Raw genomic sequence first — 18,216 nt, 5'->3', positions numbered from 1 at the left:
AGTAGGCTGAGGATTTAGCTCAGTGGCATAAGCGCCTGCCTTGCAAGCAGAAAATCGTGAGTTCGATCCCTGGTACCGATAAAAAAGAAAAAGACAAAATAAAAACAAAAACGAGAAGAAAAGTAATTCAGTCTTGTTCTGTAAAATGTAAAATGTGGGGCAAAAAGGGGTAACTCAGTAGCTGTGCACTTGTTTAGTGTATGTATACAAGCACTGCTAAAACATGATCATGTCATATGAGGCAACACGAACCAAACTAGAAGACATCACGTTAAGAGAAACAGGCACCGAGAGACAAGTACTACGTGCCCTCATTCATGTGTAGAATCTAAAAGAGCAGACCTCCTGGAATTAAAACGTGGTAATCGGCGTATAAGTAAAGCAGGGAATGGGGCAGTAAGGGGAAAGGTTGGCCTACAGGTACCAAGTTACAACTAAATATAATATGATCTATTACATAGTAGAGTGATGACAGATAATAATAATAATATACCATACTGTATATTTCAGAAAAGGAGAATTTTTAATTTCTCATGAAGAAATGATACATGTTTAAGAATATTCTTACCAGATCTGAGTATCATAAAGGTACAAATGTATTAAAACACCAGGATTCCCTAGAAATACATACAGTTTTGTGTCAACTGAAACACAACTATTTTTTAACATAAAACTGTGTACACTATCTGCCACTGTCACTCACAGAGTTGTATCTACCTTTATTAAATATGAAGCCACAAGTGCCTCCATCAGTGTTCGCTGTGCTCCTTCTAAAGTACTGTAAGCTCCAACCATCATAGACAATGCTTCCTGAATAGCAAGTCGAGTCTCAGGTTCTTCCTGTAAGGATAAAAATAGTGTTTCCTCCCCTGCCGATTTCCAAATGTGTATCCAAGCAGAAAGCATAAACGTACCACCTATTTCCCTACCTTACATAGAGCTTCAAAAAGCTGCTGTACAAGAGCTATATCTTTAGTGAATAGATGGGGCATTCGACTGTAAGACAATAGAGGAATATAATTACTACCACAAATGTTCAGGAGATAAAAAAGGGAAACAATGAAACCATAAACATTTTCATGTTTTTATTCTCTGAGAATGTTCATCATTAGATTACTTCACTCAAGAGCTTGACATTTTTAAAAAGTATTTAATTCTTCAACTACAGTAAGTCCCCAACTGATGAACATTCACACTGCAGACTTTTACCGGCGTAATGTATATAAGAGTCGCAAGTATACCGTGTAAAACTCACCGTGTTATAGTACAAACAAATCTGACTTATGCACATTCTCCCAGAACGGAACTCATACATTGGGGACATACTGTATTTAATTCAGATAACCCTTTGAATTTTTTTATAGATACATATCCCTCTCTAATATTCCATGCATTCAGTTAATACTTCTGATTTTAGCATGAAGAAAAGCTAGAAGAGAAGACTAAAATTTAAAAGCTATTATAGCAAGCAGCTTTCCTACTTCACAGCAACACATAAGGGATACAGTTTACTGATAAGCCTGTATTGTGTGTAAGTGGATCTGAGATTTCATTCTTCTGAACCCCAAAGCCTTTAGCTTTGCACAGGAGAGAAGAGCATTGATCTAGACTACAGAGACTACAGAGACCAACCTGTGTTTGAGGGCAAAGCAGCACAACACGCTGCTGAGGACACTTTACCTCTCTGTGCTTTAAAAGGAAGATGACTAGAATGAGTAAATTCTGAGCAAAAGAAAACAAACGCTCTTCTGAAAACAGAACCACTCAACTGTAGCAAATGCTGTCCAAGAGTAAAAAGAAACTTGAACCCTGGGATTACAAAGTTTGATAGCAAGTAGTCATAAAAACTTAAAGTCAGCCACGTGTCTAGGGTAAAAAAAAAAAAAGTAACCCATTATGAAGAAAATTCAATTTAAAGTCTTTCAATACTGTATTTAATATGGTAACATACCTTCAAATGTAAATTAAAATGGCACACCACCTTTTCTTCTACAAAGGAATTTTTAAACATATGGCCATTAAATAGATTTCCTTTCAGAATCACAAGAAATTTACTCTCCATCCATTATTATATTCTACATAATTTTTCTGTTTACCAACAGGATATCCCTCACTAAGAGAGAGTTTACTCACCTGGAGAGTTTTCCAACAGCTGAATATGCCATTGACAGTAGTTTAGGGTCCTTGAAACAATAAAATAAAAGCAGGGAAAGAAAAAGAAAGGAAAAGAAAAAAAGAACCAAAAAACAGACAAAACAAAAAGACACAGTAAACAGCAAAACCTTTCGCTGTAATTACATGCATTATTTTATTCCTTGTAAAAAGCTAGATCTAACTCAGCCTATATACAAGATAATGGCATCCGAACCAGAAGTACGTCCAAACCCAGAATCAGTCACACGTGCTCACTTCAGCAGCACATGTACAGAATCAATCACACTACTAACAGGAAAAACAAAACAAAACCTTACGACCCCAATTTATTCCAAGAGGAAAATGCAGTAGTCATATATAAAGGTTGCTCTTAGCTAGTGGAAAGTTCAGGATATTTTCAACATTGGGAATCTTACAAACATCAATGTTCATCTTCAATACACTAGAAAAACAGCTTATTAGAAAATTCTAGAAGGCTCTGTGCTTCACCAAAACTGCAATATGCTGTAGGGTTATTTTCTAAATATCTGAGCTATAATTAAGTTCACCCTTGCTTCTGCCACCACCAGTATCATCAGATGATTGAGTAAGGCTCCCTCCTGAAGATACAGGTAGAAATTTTGTTTTATGGAAATCACCAATCTGATTACTCATAACATAGTAACACACATATGCCACCTGAATATTACACATTTAACCAAGGATTCTTCCTTCCATATCTGAACAGCAACTCTTGTGGACTTGTTAGAAAGGCATACAAATGTCACCCAAAAGTAGGAGGTTTAGGAATTTGCAGTTAATATAGAACCTCTTCACCTATTTTGAAACAACAATTCTCTCCAAAAACCACAAAACATTTTTATTTCTGTGAACTACTCTAAAGCATCTCATTATCTAAGTCATAAAATGTTAAGGGTCTGTAAACCTTAAAAACCAGGCAAGCATTATCCAATGGGCAAAAAAATAAAAGGTAGGAGAGCCAGGCCTAGTACTGCTGTGTAAGTGAGCAGCTTTTCACTAATATTAACTGCTAATATCAATTGACTGTGCTGAACAATTTCTGCATACTAACTCACTTAATCATCAGAATAATGTAGTATTCTAATTTTTCTGACAAAGAACAGAAGTCCATGGGATTTAAGTAACTCAACCGAAGAGCAAAACTAGAAATTCAAATTCAATTTTAACTTCAAATGGCAAAATCTTAATCTGACTGTACTACTGTAAACATGCATTCACATTCAGCTAAAACTTAAGAAATTAATGCTAACTAGAGTCCTGGAAACCTTACCTTTTTTTTTTTTGGCAAATTCTCCTAAAATATTAGAGATAATAAGAGATGTACTGTAGTGGAAAACTACAATACAAGGAATTCGCATTCCACTTAGCTTAAGGAATCAAAAATTTACTGAATGCATGTTTTGATACAATTCTGAAATCAGCAAATTCTTAGTTCCTAATAACTAACACTGCTTACTAATATAAGCCAAATCCAAACAATTCCAATATTTGGAAGTAAACCTAAAATTAATTTCAATTAATCCCTTTCATTTTCTTTTGCACAGTGCATAGAAATAGTATAGAATGCACTTACTTTAAAACATATCACTTAAAGAAGTAGTAAGACCCTGTCAAGACTTGTATCAGTTTTAATATTTCCTTAGAAAAGCTATAAAAAAGGCAGTAATTTTTAAAATTTGCACAACTTCAAATGAAAATAAGAAACAATGAAAAATATTAATTAATTAAATCTACAAGTAGACCAGAAAATACTTTAAAATATAAAATGCTAAAATTTAAAAGTCACTTACTTCTTTATATTCATTGATTAGTTTAGTGAGGCCATTCAAAAGCATTGGACCTAAAGGCTTAATCTTGATTTCTGGACAGCTTTTGAAAAAACACAAATACACAAAGCAGGTTGAAAATTACACATATTTTTCAGATGATCACTTAAACATAAGTGAAATAATCTAAAATATGAAAAATCTTAACACAAACAATCAGGAATTTTTTCTAAGTAAGAAGAGTAAAAAGATATGCTTGAATCATCTAATAATTCCAGTAGTTGAAAACTTGAAAATTAAAACAGTGCAAAAACTTACGTTATACAAATATGATGTACAAACTGCAGGGATAATGTTCTTAGCTTTGAATTTGTATTTGTACCAAAAAGTCCATCATATACAACCTACGTAAAAGGGGCAAAGCCAAGGACATAAATTAGTGAAAGTAACAATTTTTGAATAGTAGTCAGAATTCAATAATAGATCTTTTGTACTAGATCTTGTTTTTCAAAATTAACGGAGTTCTGTTCAGTACAGACTAGTATTATTAGCTGACCAACTCAGAAACCAGTTAGTAGTTCCTATCAATAATCTGTGGTATAATCTAATCAACACAACAGCTGACCTCACAAGTTGGCAAAAACTGGGGTCTACACCAAGAGGAAGCATTGAAGAGCTTACACTGCAATGCACCGCTCTGCCATTCCATACCACAAAAATAACATTAGAAACAAGATTTCTTAATTATAGAAAACATCAATTTGAAACACTGTACAAGTTTGTGGTCAGGGTAAAGGTGTTCCAAATATTGTATAAATTTTTTTTTTAAATGTAGATGAGTTCTGTGCACCATCCAGGAGGTTATAATATTAAATATCACACTAAAGATATCTAAACCCCTCAAATTCTTACTGTTTATAGGAAAGGTACTTAAAAACAAAACAAAAGTTTTATATCCTCCTTCCTAAACTACTAATAGTATTATCCTCTTAACAATAGTATGTGGGCTACAAATCAGCATAAAGTATCTGGCTTAATAACTGCCACGATGCTAGTTACCATAAGACATCAAAAAATAAGCACTATTATCAAAGCGTTCAATCTTATTAAGGAGCTAAGATGTATATAGATTTAAAATGATACAGAACAAAATATTACTTGGTGCTACATTATTTGGAGAAGACATTTATTAGAGCATTAATCTGATTACTTCACATTATGCAGAATCATACACTAAGATAAGGAAAACAAACATGAACTGGAACAATATCATCTTGGGAGAAAAAATAAGATTTGTGGCAAAATATTACATGTAAAGAACTATATTGGATACTTTTATATGTTCAGAATCAAGGTGAAGTATCACATGCCAAGTGGTAAGAAAGAACAGACTCATTCAAATGGTGTCTCAGATTCAGAGACTGACAGATAGATGAAGAAGCAGGAAGGGCAAACTATACAGAAGAACAGTAACACTGTCATTAGAAATGGGAATACAAATGCCTGAGACCCTGGGTTCAATCCTCAGCACCACAGAAACAAAGAAATATAAGAAAAGAATGTTTATGAATAACAGGCAATGAGTTTTGCCTTTGAAAATGCGTAATTGTAGCTTTATTTTTTTTCTCACCAGTACTGGGGATCAAATTCATGACCTCACACTTGCCAGACAGGTGCTTGTGCCGCTAAGCAAACCCCCCGGCCGCTTGACTTACTTTTTAAACATATAACTAGAACTAAAGTGAAAATCTACTGGAAATATACAAATATTTTTATAACATGTTATATCATATTTTATGAATCAAAATTATCAAGATATTATCTGAGAAACAATGCCTGACAACAAATCTAAGAACATCTATAGAAATTTTATATTTATGGAGACATAGAAGAGAACTTGAAATTATTCAAATATCAGTATCTATTTTCACTAAGCACTGTATAAGTACCACACACTAACCAACCGCACCACTCGAGCTCCTGTAGGTACTGGAAAATAAAGTTCCATTATCTGAAAGGATAAAATGGGCCCATAAAAAAATAATCCTTAAGACAGACCGATCTAAGGGCAGAAGTCTGCGCCCACTGTGCAAAAGGAGATGAGGGAGGAACTGGAAACACACCTCAGTCAGGAGATGGCAAATTTGGGCAAATACTGAAAAATGAACAGGTATTTTCCAGGCTAAAAAGCAAAGAAAAGCATCATCAATGAAGGCATAAGGGTAAAAACAGAGTACTCAAGGAGCAGGGTGTTCCACCGGGGCACAGGTGCAAAGAAGCGGGTGGTGAGAGATGAGACTAAAAAGGAAGTAACTTGTAAACTCCCACCATTTATTGAGAACCTAACTGAATGAGTACCAGCCTTTGTATTCTAAACTTCCTCTCCATTAGCCAATTTTTTTTCACAGTATTGTCATGCAGTAGGTTACTGCATATGGAAAGGGAGATGGGAGGGGAAGGGAAAGGAGAAGGAAAGGAAATGGTAGGAAGAAAGATGGAAAGGAGCTGAGGGAGATGGGAAGGGAAGGGAGCTGGAAAAGAAATGAGAAGGGAAAGGACATGGGAAGGAGGACAATGGCAGGGAGTCGGGAAGGGCAGAAAAATGGGAGAGTGATGGGAAAGGAAAGGAGGTGGACGGAACATGAAAAGAGAAAGGAAATACGGTGGGAAGAAAGATGGGAAGGAGGTGGGAAGGGAAAGCGGATGGGAAGAAAAGCAAGATGAAAAGGAGATGAGAAGGGAAGAGAGGAGGGAAATGGGAGGAGAGGAGAGGATAAGAGAGGAGAGGAAAAAGGGAGGAAGGAAGGAAAGAATTTGAGGCTGAAGATCAAAACGAATTGACATGTGAAGAAAACTACAGACTAATATAAACACTGATACAAAAAAAACAACTGAATTCATAGTGATTAGAAAACATATACAGCATCACCAAATGGCCTTTACTCCTGGAAACCCAAGAAATTCAACCCACAAAAATCATTCAATATAGTAATCCATGTTAACAGAATGTGGGAGAGGGAGGACCACATGATTATCTCAACTGATGCCAAAAGCAGTAACGAAATTGAATGGTTAAAACAAAACTAACCAGAAATAAAAATAAACTACATCACCATAATAATGCCAGCTATCTGTGGAGAGAGTGGAGCAAGGTGACAACTGAATAAGATTCTCCAGAGTGGTGTCCACACAGACACTCCAAGATGAACAGCTACTAACATAGCAAACTGCCTTCAGATGAGCTTAAAAGGAAAAACTACAGTGAGAAACAACAATATCTGCTTTTAATATAATAAAAAGGAAAAGCACAGTGAAGAAGCCAAGAAGGTAGGGACTGCCAGGCTCACACCTACCCACTCTAAGCAGCACTGTCTCTTGCTTGAGAAAAAGCAGTCTAGACTTCAGTCTTGAAACCTAGTGCCAGGCCCATCACTGTGAAATCCCACGCTGTGCAGAATCTGTGATCCCTCCCACCAGACCAGTGCCTGCAGACTGAGCCACTAGAACTGCATAGCCAGGCAGATAGAGGCTGCCTGCATCATCCTTCCATGTCCAGGCAATAGAGCATGTAGAAAAACTACTCACTAAGGAACAGGGCACAAAAGCTAGCATAAGACTTAGTCTCAGAGCCCAGTACCAAGCCTGCAATAGCAGAAACTGAAAGTCCCATATACAGGTCAGAGCTCACAAAGCCTCTAAGATCTGCCCTAGCATCAAGCAGACTAAATTTGCTGGGGTAGAATGTGGTAGTAAGCACTGGACCTTGTCCTAGAACTCTACCTAAAGAGAGTACCTCTACAATAGCCCCAGTGCCAAGAGAAGACACTGAGCCCCAAACTACCAGACTTCTATTCCAGTTAGCAATGATCATGGGTGACTGCAGCAGTCCTGGACGATAGATAAGTCCTCTCAGCAACTGACAGCGCACTGCAGCATGGACAGTGGCCCTTCCTCAATGCTATCCTAGTCTTGATAGGCTGTGGGCTGAGGGTCAGACACAGCTTGGCAGCATTAATAGTCACAGATGCACCACAGAAGCCTGGGACTGGTGGTCCATCCACAGTACCTGACCACAGTCCAGTAAGTGTGAACAAACAGATCCCACACCAACCCCTGGGAGACGTTTGTGGAGATGGCCACTCTTCCTACGTACTCTTCTGTTTCTTTCTGAAAAAACACACCAACACTACAGCAGGGATAAACCTGAGCGTGGGTCACCCTTTAGTAGTGAAACTGTGACAAAACACCAACAGCAGATTTCTAGAAAACTTCAACCTGGGTGCCATTTTGCACTGCCAACACTGGATGTAACTATAAGACCAGAAAAGTCAGCAGCCATTTAAAATTTCTAGAAAGGCACAAGCAAAGCCAAATTAGGAAAACTATGAGCTTCAGTTTTGTAAGATGAAAAGAGATATGAGAATGAACAGTGATGACTACACAACATTATATATTTAATACCCATGAACTATATACTTAAAAATTATTAAAATAGTACTTTTTAGTAAATTTTATGTATATTTTACAATAAAAAATGCAAGAAAGTAAGCAAATAGTTAAGTAGAGTATAAATTATAGTATAAATTATGCCCAAAAACATTTGCCTCCAGAGTTGAGTTGATTATGACTCAGATAAAAGGCAAGATCTTTTGCAAAGCTTACATCCTTCACCAACATAAAACACAAGGATTTCCAGTTGCAAAGTTGATTCTAGTGGCAATACAGAAAACAGAATGGATGTGGACCAGACTAGAGGCAGAGAGAAAAGGTAAAAGGCTTCTGTAATAACCAAAGTAAGAATTAGCAGCTCAATTAATACCAACCTTAGACCAAAAACAAAAAGAAAGAGCAAGAGAGCAAGTGAGAGAGAGAGAGAGAGACACATTAGAAAGGCAAAAATCAAGAAGAATTGGCCACTGCCTTCACTAAGACAACTTCATTTTTTTTTTCTACTTAATGACTAGGTTTCTGGTGGTACCACTTTCACAAAAACAGACACATACAGATTTAAAGGTAGTATTACCAAAAATTCAGGGTAAATGGAAACTATGCAAACTCTATATAATAATTTTTAAAAACTCCTTTCTACAGAAAAACTGAAAAAAGAAAAAAAAATCTCATATCAACCTATCTTTGGAATATACCTCAACACAACTGTTTCTCTAATGAATAGACACAGAAGTTCATTCAGATCAGTCACTTTTCTCTGGAAAAAAACGAAGTACCTGGATGTTAGCTGGAAAGGTTTCAGCAGCTTGTCTAGAACGAAGGAGATGAGGAACAATCTTTAACTTGACTCTAGTACTAACAGGGTCCCTTTTCAGCTCAGGCTTCAGAACTGCTCCCTGTAGGAAATATGTTCAATTATGACTCAGTATCTCAAAATTATTTATTGCCTTATACTTTTAAAGATTATAGAAAAGTCCAAATCTTTCAATTGTATCAGTATAACCTATCAGCATTTCTTATACTAGGTATTAAAACTGAGAAATTTTAAAATGTATTTATTCACTTAGAGACTAACTCATATATTTTCATAAATAAAATTTTTATGAGAAATATTTACATTTTCTGAAATACTGCACTGAAGGTACAGCATTTTTTTTTTACACTTTATGCAATTAGCCTCAATATCCACCTTACTGGAGGACAGCTGGATTCTTACATATTGTTTTGCATTCAACTTGTTATGGCACGTTTTTTAGATAGAAAAATGTGATGCAACCCGTTTACACAAGTATACTACGTAGTGGTTTGTGTCTAAGTTTCCCCAAAGCTTCCTGCGGTATGGTATTCAGAGGTAGCTGAATCTAGAATGTGTGATGCTAGGATTAAGGGTATGAGACTGGTGAATTAGTCCACTGATTAGTTTGGGACAGCTCTGGCTAGGATTAAGGGTGTTAGTGCTACACCTGCCCTAAAGTGGGTAGGCTGCCTATAATGTAAGGAACAAAAGCAGGCTTGTCCCTTCCTTGTCCCTTCTGCTGTCTTCTGATGTCATGAATAGCTGCCATTCTGCCATGTGCCACCCTGCCTTGGAGCCAGTAGCTTATGGACTAAAACCACTACAAACTGAGATAAATAAACCTTTCCTCCTTTTAACTTCAGATGTTAGGTATTTTTGTCTCAGCAAGAAAAGTAATTAAGACATGTTAGAAAAGTAGAGATATCTTAGCCTCTCCAGGTAATAGTGAATCTTTTTTGATACTATACCAAAACTTGACATGTAACTTTTCAAAAGTTAGTTGTAATTTGGAGTTTAAACCAAACCAGTGAGCTTCTGCACATTCTGTTTTGCTAAGTAACATTGGTCTGCTTGCACTTTCAATGATTCATTCATGTACTTTCTGTAACATCACTCTCATCTGGAAAATACTAGCCCACTGAGTTAAGCAAATGTTTCATCCTAGCACACAAATCAACACCAAAAAATCATATTATTACCAATCTTGTGAGAAAAGTTGTAAGAACTGATAAGCTGTCCAGTCACTATGGTGAGTTCAAGCTTTTCGCAATATTAAATTTTCCTTGCATCATCAAGTTTTCATTATTCCCCAAAATCATCTCTTTTCCTTGAATTGACTTTATTTTTTTCTTTAAGAAACTGTTATCTGCCCCAAACTTATCTCAATTACCATAATAAAATCATTTCTATTGTTTTCAGGATATTAACTAAAGCTGAGTTTTATTTTTTCTCTTTTATTTCATGTTTTGCATTTTGTACATTTGCCAGTGAAGAACAGAACAGCTGCTACTACTACTTGGTGACATGAATCTGATTTGCGGCAAGATCCCAACATGTAAACCCACCACTGCTTCAGTACTACTATCAATGTAAATAGCCACAGTTTCTTAAAAGGCAAGTAATTTCTTGTGTTTGCTAAAGCAGCTCGCTGATCCTGAAACGGCCATGATCACACTGTGAGAACCACTCTAATCCAACTCCTTCATTTTCTACATAAAGGAGATGTAGTCCAAAGGTCTGTCATCAGTCAGCTCTCTCCTCCCCAACAAACTCATGTGCAGTCGTTCAGGGTTTGAATTCAGGGGTCTCGATTCATTTTTCTTCCTGTAATACCACACTCAATTTAATCCAATTGGAGCTGATATGGTTTAAAAAGCAAGAAAACCAAGGAAGCAAACATACCATATGCTTGCATGTCGGAATCAGAACATGTAACATGTTTAAACACAAGCAAGAAGCTGGGCATGTTGGCATATGCCTATAATCCTGGCACTCAAGAGGCTGAGACAGGAAGACTGTTCCAAGGCCAGCTTGGGCTACTCAGTGATTCCAAGGCCAACCTGAACTATACAGCAAGATTCATTCTCAAAAACAGAACAGAAGTGAGCAGAACAAAATGTGAATAGGATTTGTTACTAATAAAGTTTTATTTTAAGGTTACAGAAGAATCCATCTTTTGTTCTAGAGTCTAGAGCAAGCACCAGTACACTATAGCCCTCAGGCCAAATAATCTGTTTAGATATGGCCTGTGAATTAGAACCATTTTACCTTTTTTTTGTTGTTCTGGTTTTGTTTTGTTTTGTTTTGTTATCTTTTTCTTTTTTATCAGAACCAGGGATCGAACTCACGACCGCCTGCTTTGCAAGGCAGGTGCTTATGCCACTGAGCTAAATCCCCAGCTCCTATGTTGTTCTGTTTTTTGAGACAGAGTCTCACTATGTAGTCCAAACTGGTCTTGAACTCACTCTGCATCTCATGTGAGCTTCAGACTCACAATCATCCTGCCTCAGCCTCCCAAGAGTTGAGTTTTTGTTTTTGGTTTTTGGTTTTTGTGGGAGTTCTTTGTCATTTTGAGACAGGGTTTCACTATGTAAGTCAAACTGATCTTTCTGCTTATCCTCGCAAGAGCTGAGTTTTTTGTTTTTGTTTTCTGTGGGGTTTTTTTGTCGTTTTGAGACAGGGTTTCACTATGTAGGTCAGATTGGCCTTGAACTTATTTTGTAGCCCAGACTGCCCTCAACTCACACTAACCCTTCTGCCTCAGGCTCCCAAATGCTTGGGTTACAGGTGTGTACCACCACATCTGGCCAAGGCTCCAAATTGTATTTGTATGCTTATGGTTGATTATGTTTTTCTTTTTTGGTGGCAGGGCGGGCGGGGGGGGGGGAGGGGCGGTGCGCTGGGAATTGAACTCAGGATGACCTCATGCTTGCCAGGCAGGTGCTGTGCCACTGAGCCAAATCCCCAGTCCCAAGAGCTGAGATTACAGGTATGCTCCACCACATCCCACTTATGTTTTTTAAATGGTTTTTAAAAAGGAACAATATCTTATAACACGTGAAAATTATAGGACATTCAAATGTCCACGAAGTTTTACTGGAACACAACATGCTAATGTAGTTATCTACTAGATATCACTTCTTTCCTCTTAAAAAAGAATTGAGCAGTTACAGCCTTGAAATCTAAAGGTGTGCAAAGCCTAAAATATTTACAAAAATTTGCTAATGCCTAGTCCAAATAAAACACCCTCATTACTTATCCAAGTGAATTAAAAACACCAAATCTAGTAAACACAGTTACTAGGAGATTTTAATTCATCTAGATTAGTAGGGCTTAAAAACTAGTATTTAACACAGATTCAGCTTAAATCAAGATGACTATAAAAAAAATGTACAAATGTATATACCTCATGTCAAAGAAATGTTTTTTATGCTAATGTGGGAACAAATCAAAACCACCAACCTCTTTTGTCTTCAGTGGTATATCTCCAAGGTATACCTTGTACATCTTATTGACGATGGCAGGATTATTCCAGTCAATTAAGCTAGAGAAGGATACAGTACAAAGTGTTAAAATTATTTTTCCTCTCACTTCAATGACTTCAAAAAATTGTAACCCAATACTTATTACCAAAGGAAAATATTAGAAATACACAAAATGAAATAAGCAGTTGATACTGGTGAAGACAAGAAATGAAGGAAGTAACTTCTATCAAAATTATCTTTAGAAACAAAGTGAATCACTTATCCCACCTTGATTCAACAAATTATTGTATCTAGTGACCCAATGGTTCCACACAAGAAAATTTGGCTACATTCCTAATATATAGGATCTCAGGATCAAGGTCAGAGTTGCTCAACAAAGCAGAAGTATACTATGCCTATTCAAGGAGATACGTAACAGAGGGTGATTCTTCTGTTTAACCACATAGAAAGTGACAAGTGGGACAATAAGTATTATGGCTAGTGTTATGTCATATGATTCTAAGTATCCCTTCTTCCTTATCTACCACCACCACATATTAGCAGCTTCTGCATGCGATTCTATAGAGGAGTCATGTTGCCATTTGACGTTGAGTTTTGTTGGGTTAAACAAAAAGTGAATTAGGATATAAAGGAACTGGACACAAAATGATACCAACACAAACACACACACAGAGTAGACCTTATCCATTTTATAATCATTTTATAAACCTAATGTAATGGTTGATATACTGCATCAATTTGTGAAGTTCAGAAGTTTAAGCAACTCAGCAAGGAGCCAGGGTCCTCATTTTGTAAATATCCTCATACTGTACAAGAGGGCAGAGAGACAGCATGAGTGCTAAATCCGTCCTGGTGGAGTAGGGGGTATCCTGCTTACAATATAAGGGAGGAAAAGACACTTGTCCCCTCCTTTTGCTCTTGTTGCTTTTGCTGCCTTCCTGCCTAGAACTGTTAGCCCTATACCATACCACCCTGCTTTGGAGCCAGCTGACTGTGGACTGAAACCTCTACAAACTGTAAGTTAAATAAACCTTTCCTTCCTTAATTCTGGGCATTGAGTATTTTCTTTCAACAATGAGAAAACAATAACCAAGACGAATTTGGTACCAGAGGAGTGAGGTCATTGCTGTGACTATACCTGACCACATGGTTCAAGCACTTTTGGAAATGGCTTGTGGGAAGAGTTTGGAAAAGTTCAGAATTCTGTATGGGAGAGTCTGGTCAGAGTTCAGAAGACCAGAAAGTTGGCAGAAATCCTGTAGTAAAGACCAGGCTCGGGAGGTTTCTGTGGGGAAGAAGGACTGCATTAAGCACTGAACCCCAGATGATGAATGTCATGGCTTGGCAAAAAGTTTGTATTCTGCTTGTGTCCAGAGACTTTGCCTGAGACAGATTAAGGGCAGTGACTAATTAACCTGGCAGAAAAAATTTCAAGGCAGCTGAATGTTGAAGCAGTGGCATGGCTATTATTGGGGGCTTTCAGCCAGATTTATGTTGTAAAACAAAAGCAAAGAGCCCAGTAAGGTGATTTAAAACACAGTAAATCTGGTCAGAAAACAAGCTCTGATAAAGCTGTGGACTTCAAAGATAGAGATGAGGAAACTGCTACTGCTGAGAAGGAACAAAAGAATAAAAAAGATGGCCTAAAAGCATCACAAAAAGCAGCAGGTCTCCACCCTTTGCAACTTTAAAACTGCAAAAGTGAAAGACTTTGCTTTGAGGAGAAAATCACAGAGCACCATTCTCCAGAATGGCGGCAGCATAGAAAATTTGTTCTTCTCAGAATTGGACTGAGTGCCCAGAAATCCAGGCACTCAACACCTATAGCTAAGAAAGAAAAGCCTTGCTACTGGTCCAGCTGGCAGCAGACGTTGGCATCATCCATGTGGCACTGTTTTTAGGTGCATGCAGAATGCAAGAGTTATGAAGTTAAAGTTTCTGCCTTCATTTCAGAAAACAGCCTGCAAAGGCAAGCAGTATGCCCCTGAGAGGGCAGTGTAGGAAGCTGTGAGGATGAAGCCAAAGGTACAATGGAGACCCCAGAAGTTTGAAGAAGCCAGGAATGTGTATTGTCTAAGGAAAGCTGCAAGGTGGGAGCAAGGCCAGCCCAAGAGAAAAGCCATGAAAGCTACAACCACCAGAACTGCCACAGGGGTGGAGCCATGCTGTAGCTCATAATGTGCCACAGGTTGCCTCAGATGCTGGGCATGAAACTACAGGACTTAATGTTTGCCCTGCTAGATTTTGGACTTGTTTTAGCCCAATTCTTTGTATTCTTATTCTTAATTTTTGGAATGAAAATGTTTATCTTGTGCCAATGAATGGTACAAGTGTTAACTTTTTATCTGTACAGAGGATTGCAACTAAGAGTTGGTGTTATATTTAGGAGAAGACTTGGGACTTGGACTTTTCAGCAATGCTGAAACTGTTAAGACTTTGGCAAGTCTCACCAATGAACTAAATGTTTTTTTTGCATAAAGGGATCTGCATGAGTCTTTGGAGGGCCAGGGGTAGAATGTTACGATTCTAATGTAATATAACATTGATAGACTTAATACGGGTTCTTAAGGATAATTAAACCTGTGTTATAATGTTCAAGCTGTGAAATGTTAAGAGTAACCATGTCTTCATATATGGAAACAGTTTAAAGAAATGTGTCTAGTTACAACTTGACAAGGGGTGGATTGTAATGGTTGATACATTATGTCAACTTGAGAAGTTTAGCAGTTTAAGTAAATCATCAGGGAGCCAGGATCTATACTTTGCAAACACCTTCATTCTGTGCAACAGGAGGGCAGTGAGATGGGTGTGAGTGCTACACCTGACGTGAGGAGAGTGGGGGGAGGGACCCTGCTTAAAATATTAAGGGAGGAAAAGACACTTGCTTTCCCCCATCTTCTTTTGTTCTTGTTGCTTTTGCTGTCTCCTGCCACCCTACAATGTGCCCCTGTGCCATGCCACCTTGCCTTGGAGTTAGCTGATTGTGGACTGAAACTTCTATAAATTGTGAGCTAAATAAACCTTTCCTTCCTTAATTTTGCACCTTGAGTATTTTGTCCCAGCAATAAGAAAAAAGTAATCAATAGACCTTCAATAATGCAATTCTTCATTTCACTGCACTAAATGAGGTTTTACTAAACTATACACATTCTGCCTTTTAACACTTGTTCTGCTTTCAAGCTATGCTATACTTGTGCAAATAAAATTGATATAAGCTATATAAGTTTACCAGTTTACAGGTAAACTGGTATCCCACTGTTTTATTTTTCACTGATTTTATATATTGAATATTGTCATGGGTCTACTTACTATTTGCACCTCCTATGTGAATTAGGATTTATGCAACAACTTTTTTCATGAGCCTGATTTTCACTGTTTAACCATAATACACATATCTTCATGGAAGGCAATCTCAAATGGTTCATGACAAAGGAAGACTTAGAAATAAAAACTTTCATGGACCTGCTATCTTTTTTCTTAAGGGTCAACTACGTAAAGTCCATTTACCTAGTCAAAAGTCGTATTTCTTCTGATGACATTCCTAACTTCTGCTAGCTTTAAACTGCACTTACAAACAACTCTTCTTCAGCTGTTCTTTGGTAAACTTTACTTATTATAACTAGATATAATTCATAATATCCTAATTTGAATACTACATTTCATAAAATCTTAAAAGAAAGCCTTTAGAAATGTGGTCCTTTCATTTCTGAAAGCTTAAAAGAAAAGCAGTTACCTTTGCTTGCTTTTCAGTTCCAAGTCTGCTGCTGTTGCCACACTGTGGCGTGTGTCACTAGAAGCAATCACTAGGTGAAGAACAGCTTCAAGTTCAGGCACCTGTTCAGCTTCTATGAACTTCACAATGCCCAATTTACACTGTAAATAAATGAAGGGAAGCAGAAAAACTGTCACAGAAACAAAAAACACTCCCAAAAGTGTTAATGTAGCAGTGTGATTATAAACCAAGGATTAGTATTAACAACAGTAGCAGCAGCTCCTGCTTAGATTTACAGTATGCCAGGGACTGTACCAAATCATGTATTCTGTGAGTTCATTTAACCCTCACAGTCTATGAGGCATGTGGTACTACACACATCTTTCAGATGTGGAAACTGAGGCAAGATTTAAGTGAGTAAGCCACTGAAAATGATGATGGCACAATCCAAATTCAAGTTTCTCTGACTTTAAAGCAATTATGATACCAAGCTCCTGTACTGAGGTTACAGAACCTCACTCTTGAGCATTCCAGGCTAGATGGTTTTACATGAAAAATAAAGTACCCCATGAATTTGTACAAAAGTTCAAAAAAACTGAACAACTTATATTCCACAGAATTACATTATTTTATTAACTGGCAAACTCCTGCCCTTTATATGCTTAGATATAAAAACAAAGAATGTGATTTCAAATACACTCTACTTGGGCTGGGGATTTAGCTCAGCGGCAGAAGCGCCTGCCTTGCAAGCAGGCAGTCATGAGTTTGATCCCTGGTACCGATAAAAACAGGAAAAAGACAAAAAAAAAAATACACTCTACTTAAAGCAAGTATAATTCTCATCAAACAGTATTCAATCTAAATGACTGGCTGAAATGAAACACAAATTAAAGAGAGATTCCACTTAGAACTTCATACAGTGTGAAAGAGCTATGAATTTCACTGCAAATAAAACTAGGATAAACAAATCCGAGAAATAAAACTTTATCTTCATGTTTTAAAAATTACACATATGGATTAAGTTCACAATTATTAAATGAGATAGGATTCAATTTTTTAAAAAACATGTAACAGATCATTCTCCTGTTTCTTTGTAATAAGTGCTATAATAAAAAAAAAAAGACTCATTTACATAAGCCACAAAAGGACAGTTACGGAAGTCAAGTACACAAAGATATAAACAAAAACCTGTAAAAGCAAGTGAAAATGACACAGATGTCCATGGAAAGGAGACTAGTAAAAAACATTGCATCTAACTAAATTTTACACAAACATTAAAAAAGAATGACTTCTGAAGCAGAAATATTACTAAACGAAAAAAGTAAACTACAAATGACACGTAAAATTGTACTATATAACACTGTTATTCACACATACACACATATAGTAAAATATAGATGAACAGGAAAGTAGGAAGTCAGGAGTCCAGGTAATTTTTCATTTTTTGTTTATACTGTTTTTTCCCAGTTCTGAGGAATAAACCAGAGGCCCTGCACAAGCTTGGCATTCTACCACTGAGCTACATTCCTACTCTTATACTATTCTTAACTATTTAAATTTCTAACTTTATAATTACAAAAAAACAGAAGTTGCTTTATTTGGAAGAAATACTGTAAAATAAGATATTTTAAATTAGGAAAAAACAGATTTCATCCATTAACTGTTCATTTAAGCACTAGATTACAAAACTGAAAAAATGCATATATCAGTCCTTTCATTTCAGCAAATAACAACCAACATAAGATAATAATTAGGCTGGACATGTAGCTCAGTAGCACAGCACCTGTCTAGCATGCTCAGGAGCTGGGTTTGATGCCTTGCACCACCAAAAAA

General features: G+C 36.9%; 1 protein-coding gene across 5 annotated transcripts in view; it reads right to left on the bottom strand.

Moving 5' to 3' along the window:
- Ecpas (Ecm29 proteasome adaptor and scaffold) overlaps positions 1-18,216 on the bottom strand; it is a 112,742-nt gene that overhangs the window by 50,714 nt on the left and 43,812 nt on the right. For all 5 annotated transcript variants that reach the window (XM_063260886.1, XM_063260881.1, XM_063260871.1 and 2 more), the window contains 8 exons: positions 16,405-16,544; positions 12,649-12,730; positions 9,167-9,286; positions 4,260-4,345; positions 3,966-4,044; positions 2,134-2,183; positions 930-996; positions 718-840 (listed from right to left, as the gene is read on the bottom strand). In XM_063260886.1, coding sequence (XP_063116956.1) covers positions 718-840; positions 930-996; positions 2,134-2,183; positions 3,966-4,044; positions 4,260-4,345; positions 9,167-9,286; positions 12,649-12,730; positions 16,405-16,544 — 747 coding nt within the window. The remainder of the gene's footprint in view (positions 1-717; positions 841-929; positions 997-2,133; positions 2,184-3,965; positions 4,045-4,259; positions 4,346-9,166; positions 9,287-12,648; positions 12,731-16,404; positions 16,545-18,216) is intronic.

Source organism: Cavia porcellus, unplaced genomic scaffold (assembly GCF_034190915.1).
Source record: "Cavia porcellus strain 051 isolate PalLab524CR breed Dunkin Hartley unplaced genomic scaffold, mCavPor4.1 scaffold_1, whole genome shotgun sequence".
Lineage (NCBI taxonomy): Eukaryota > Metazoa > Chordata > Mammalia > Rodentia > Caviidae > Cavia > Cavia porcellus.
The sequence above is the reverse complement of the archived record's forward strand: the minus strand, read 5'-3'. Positions and strand labels throughout refer to the sequence as shown.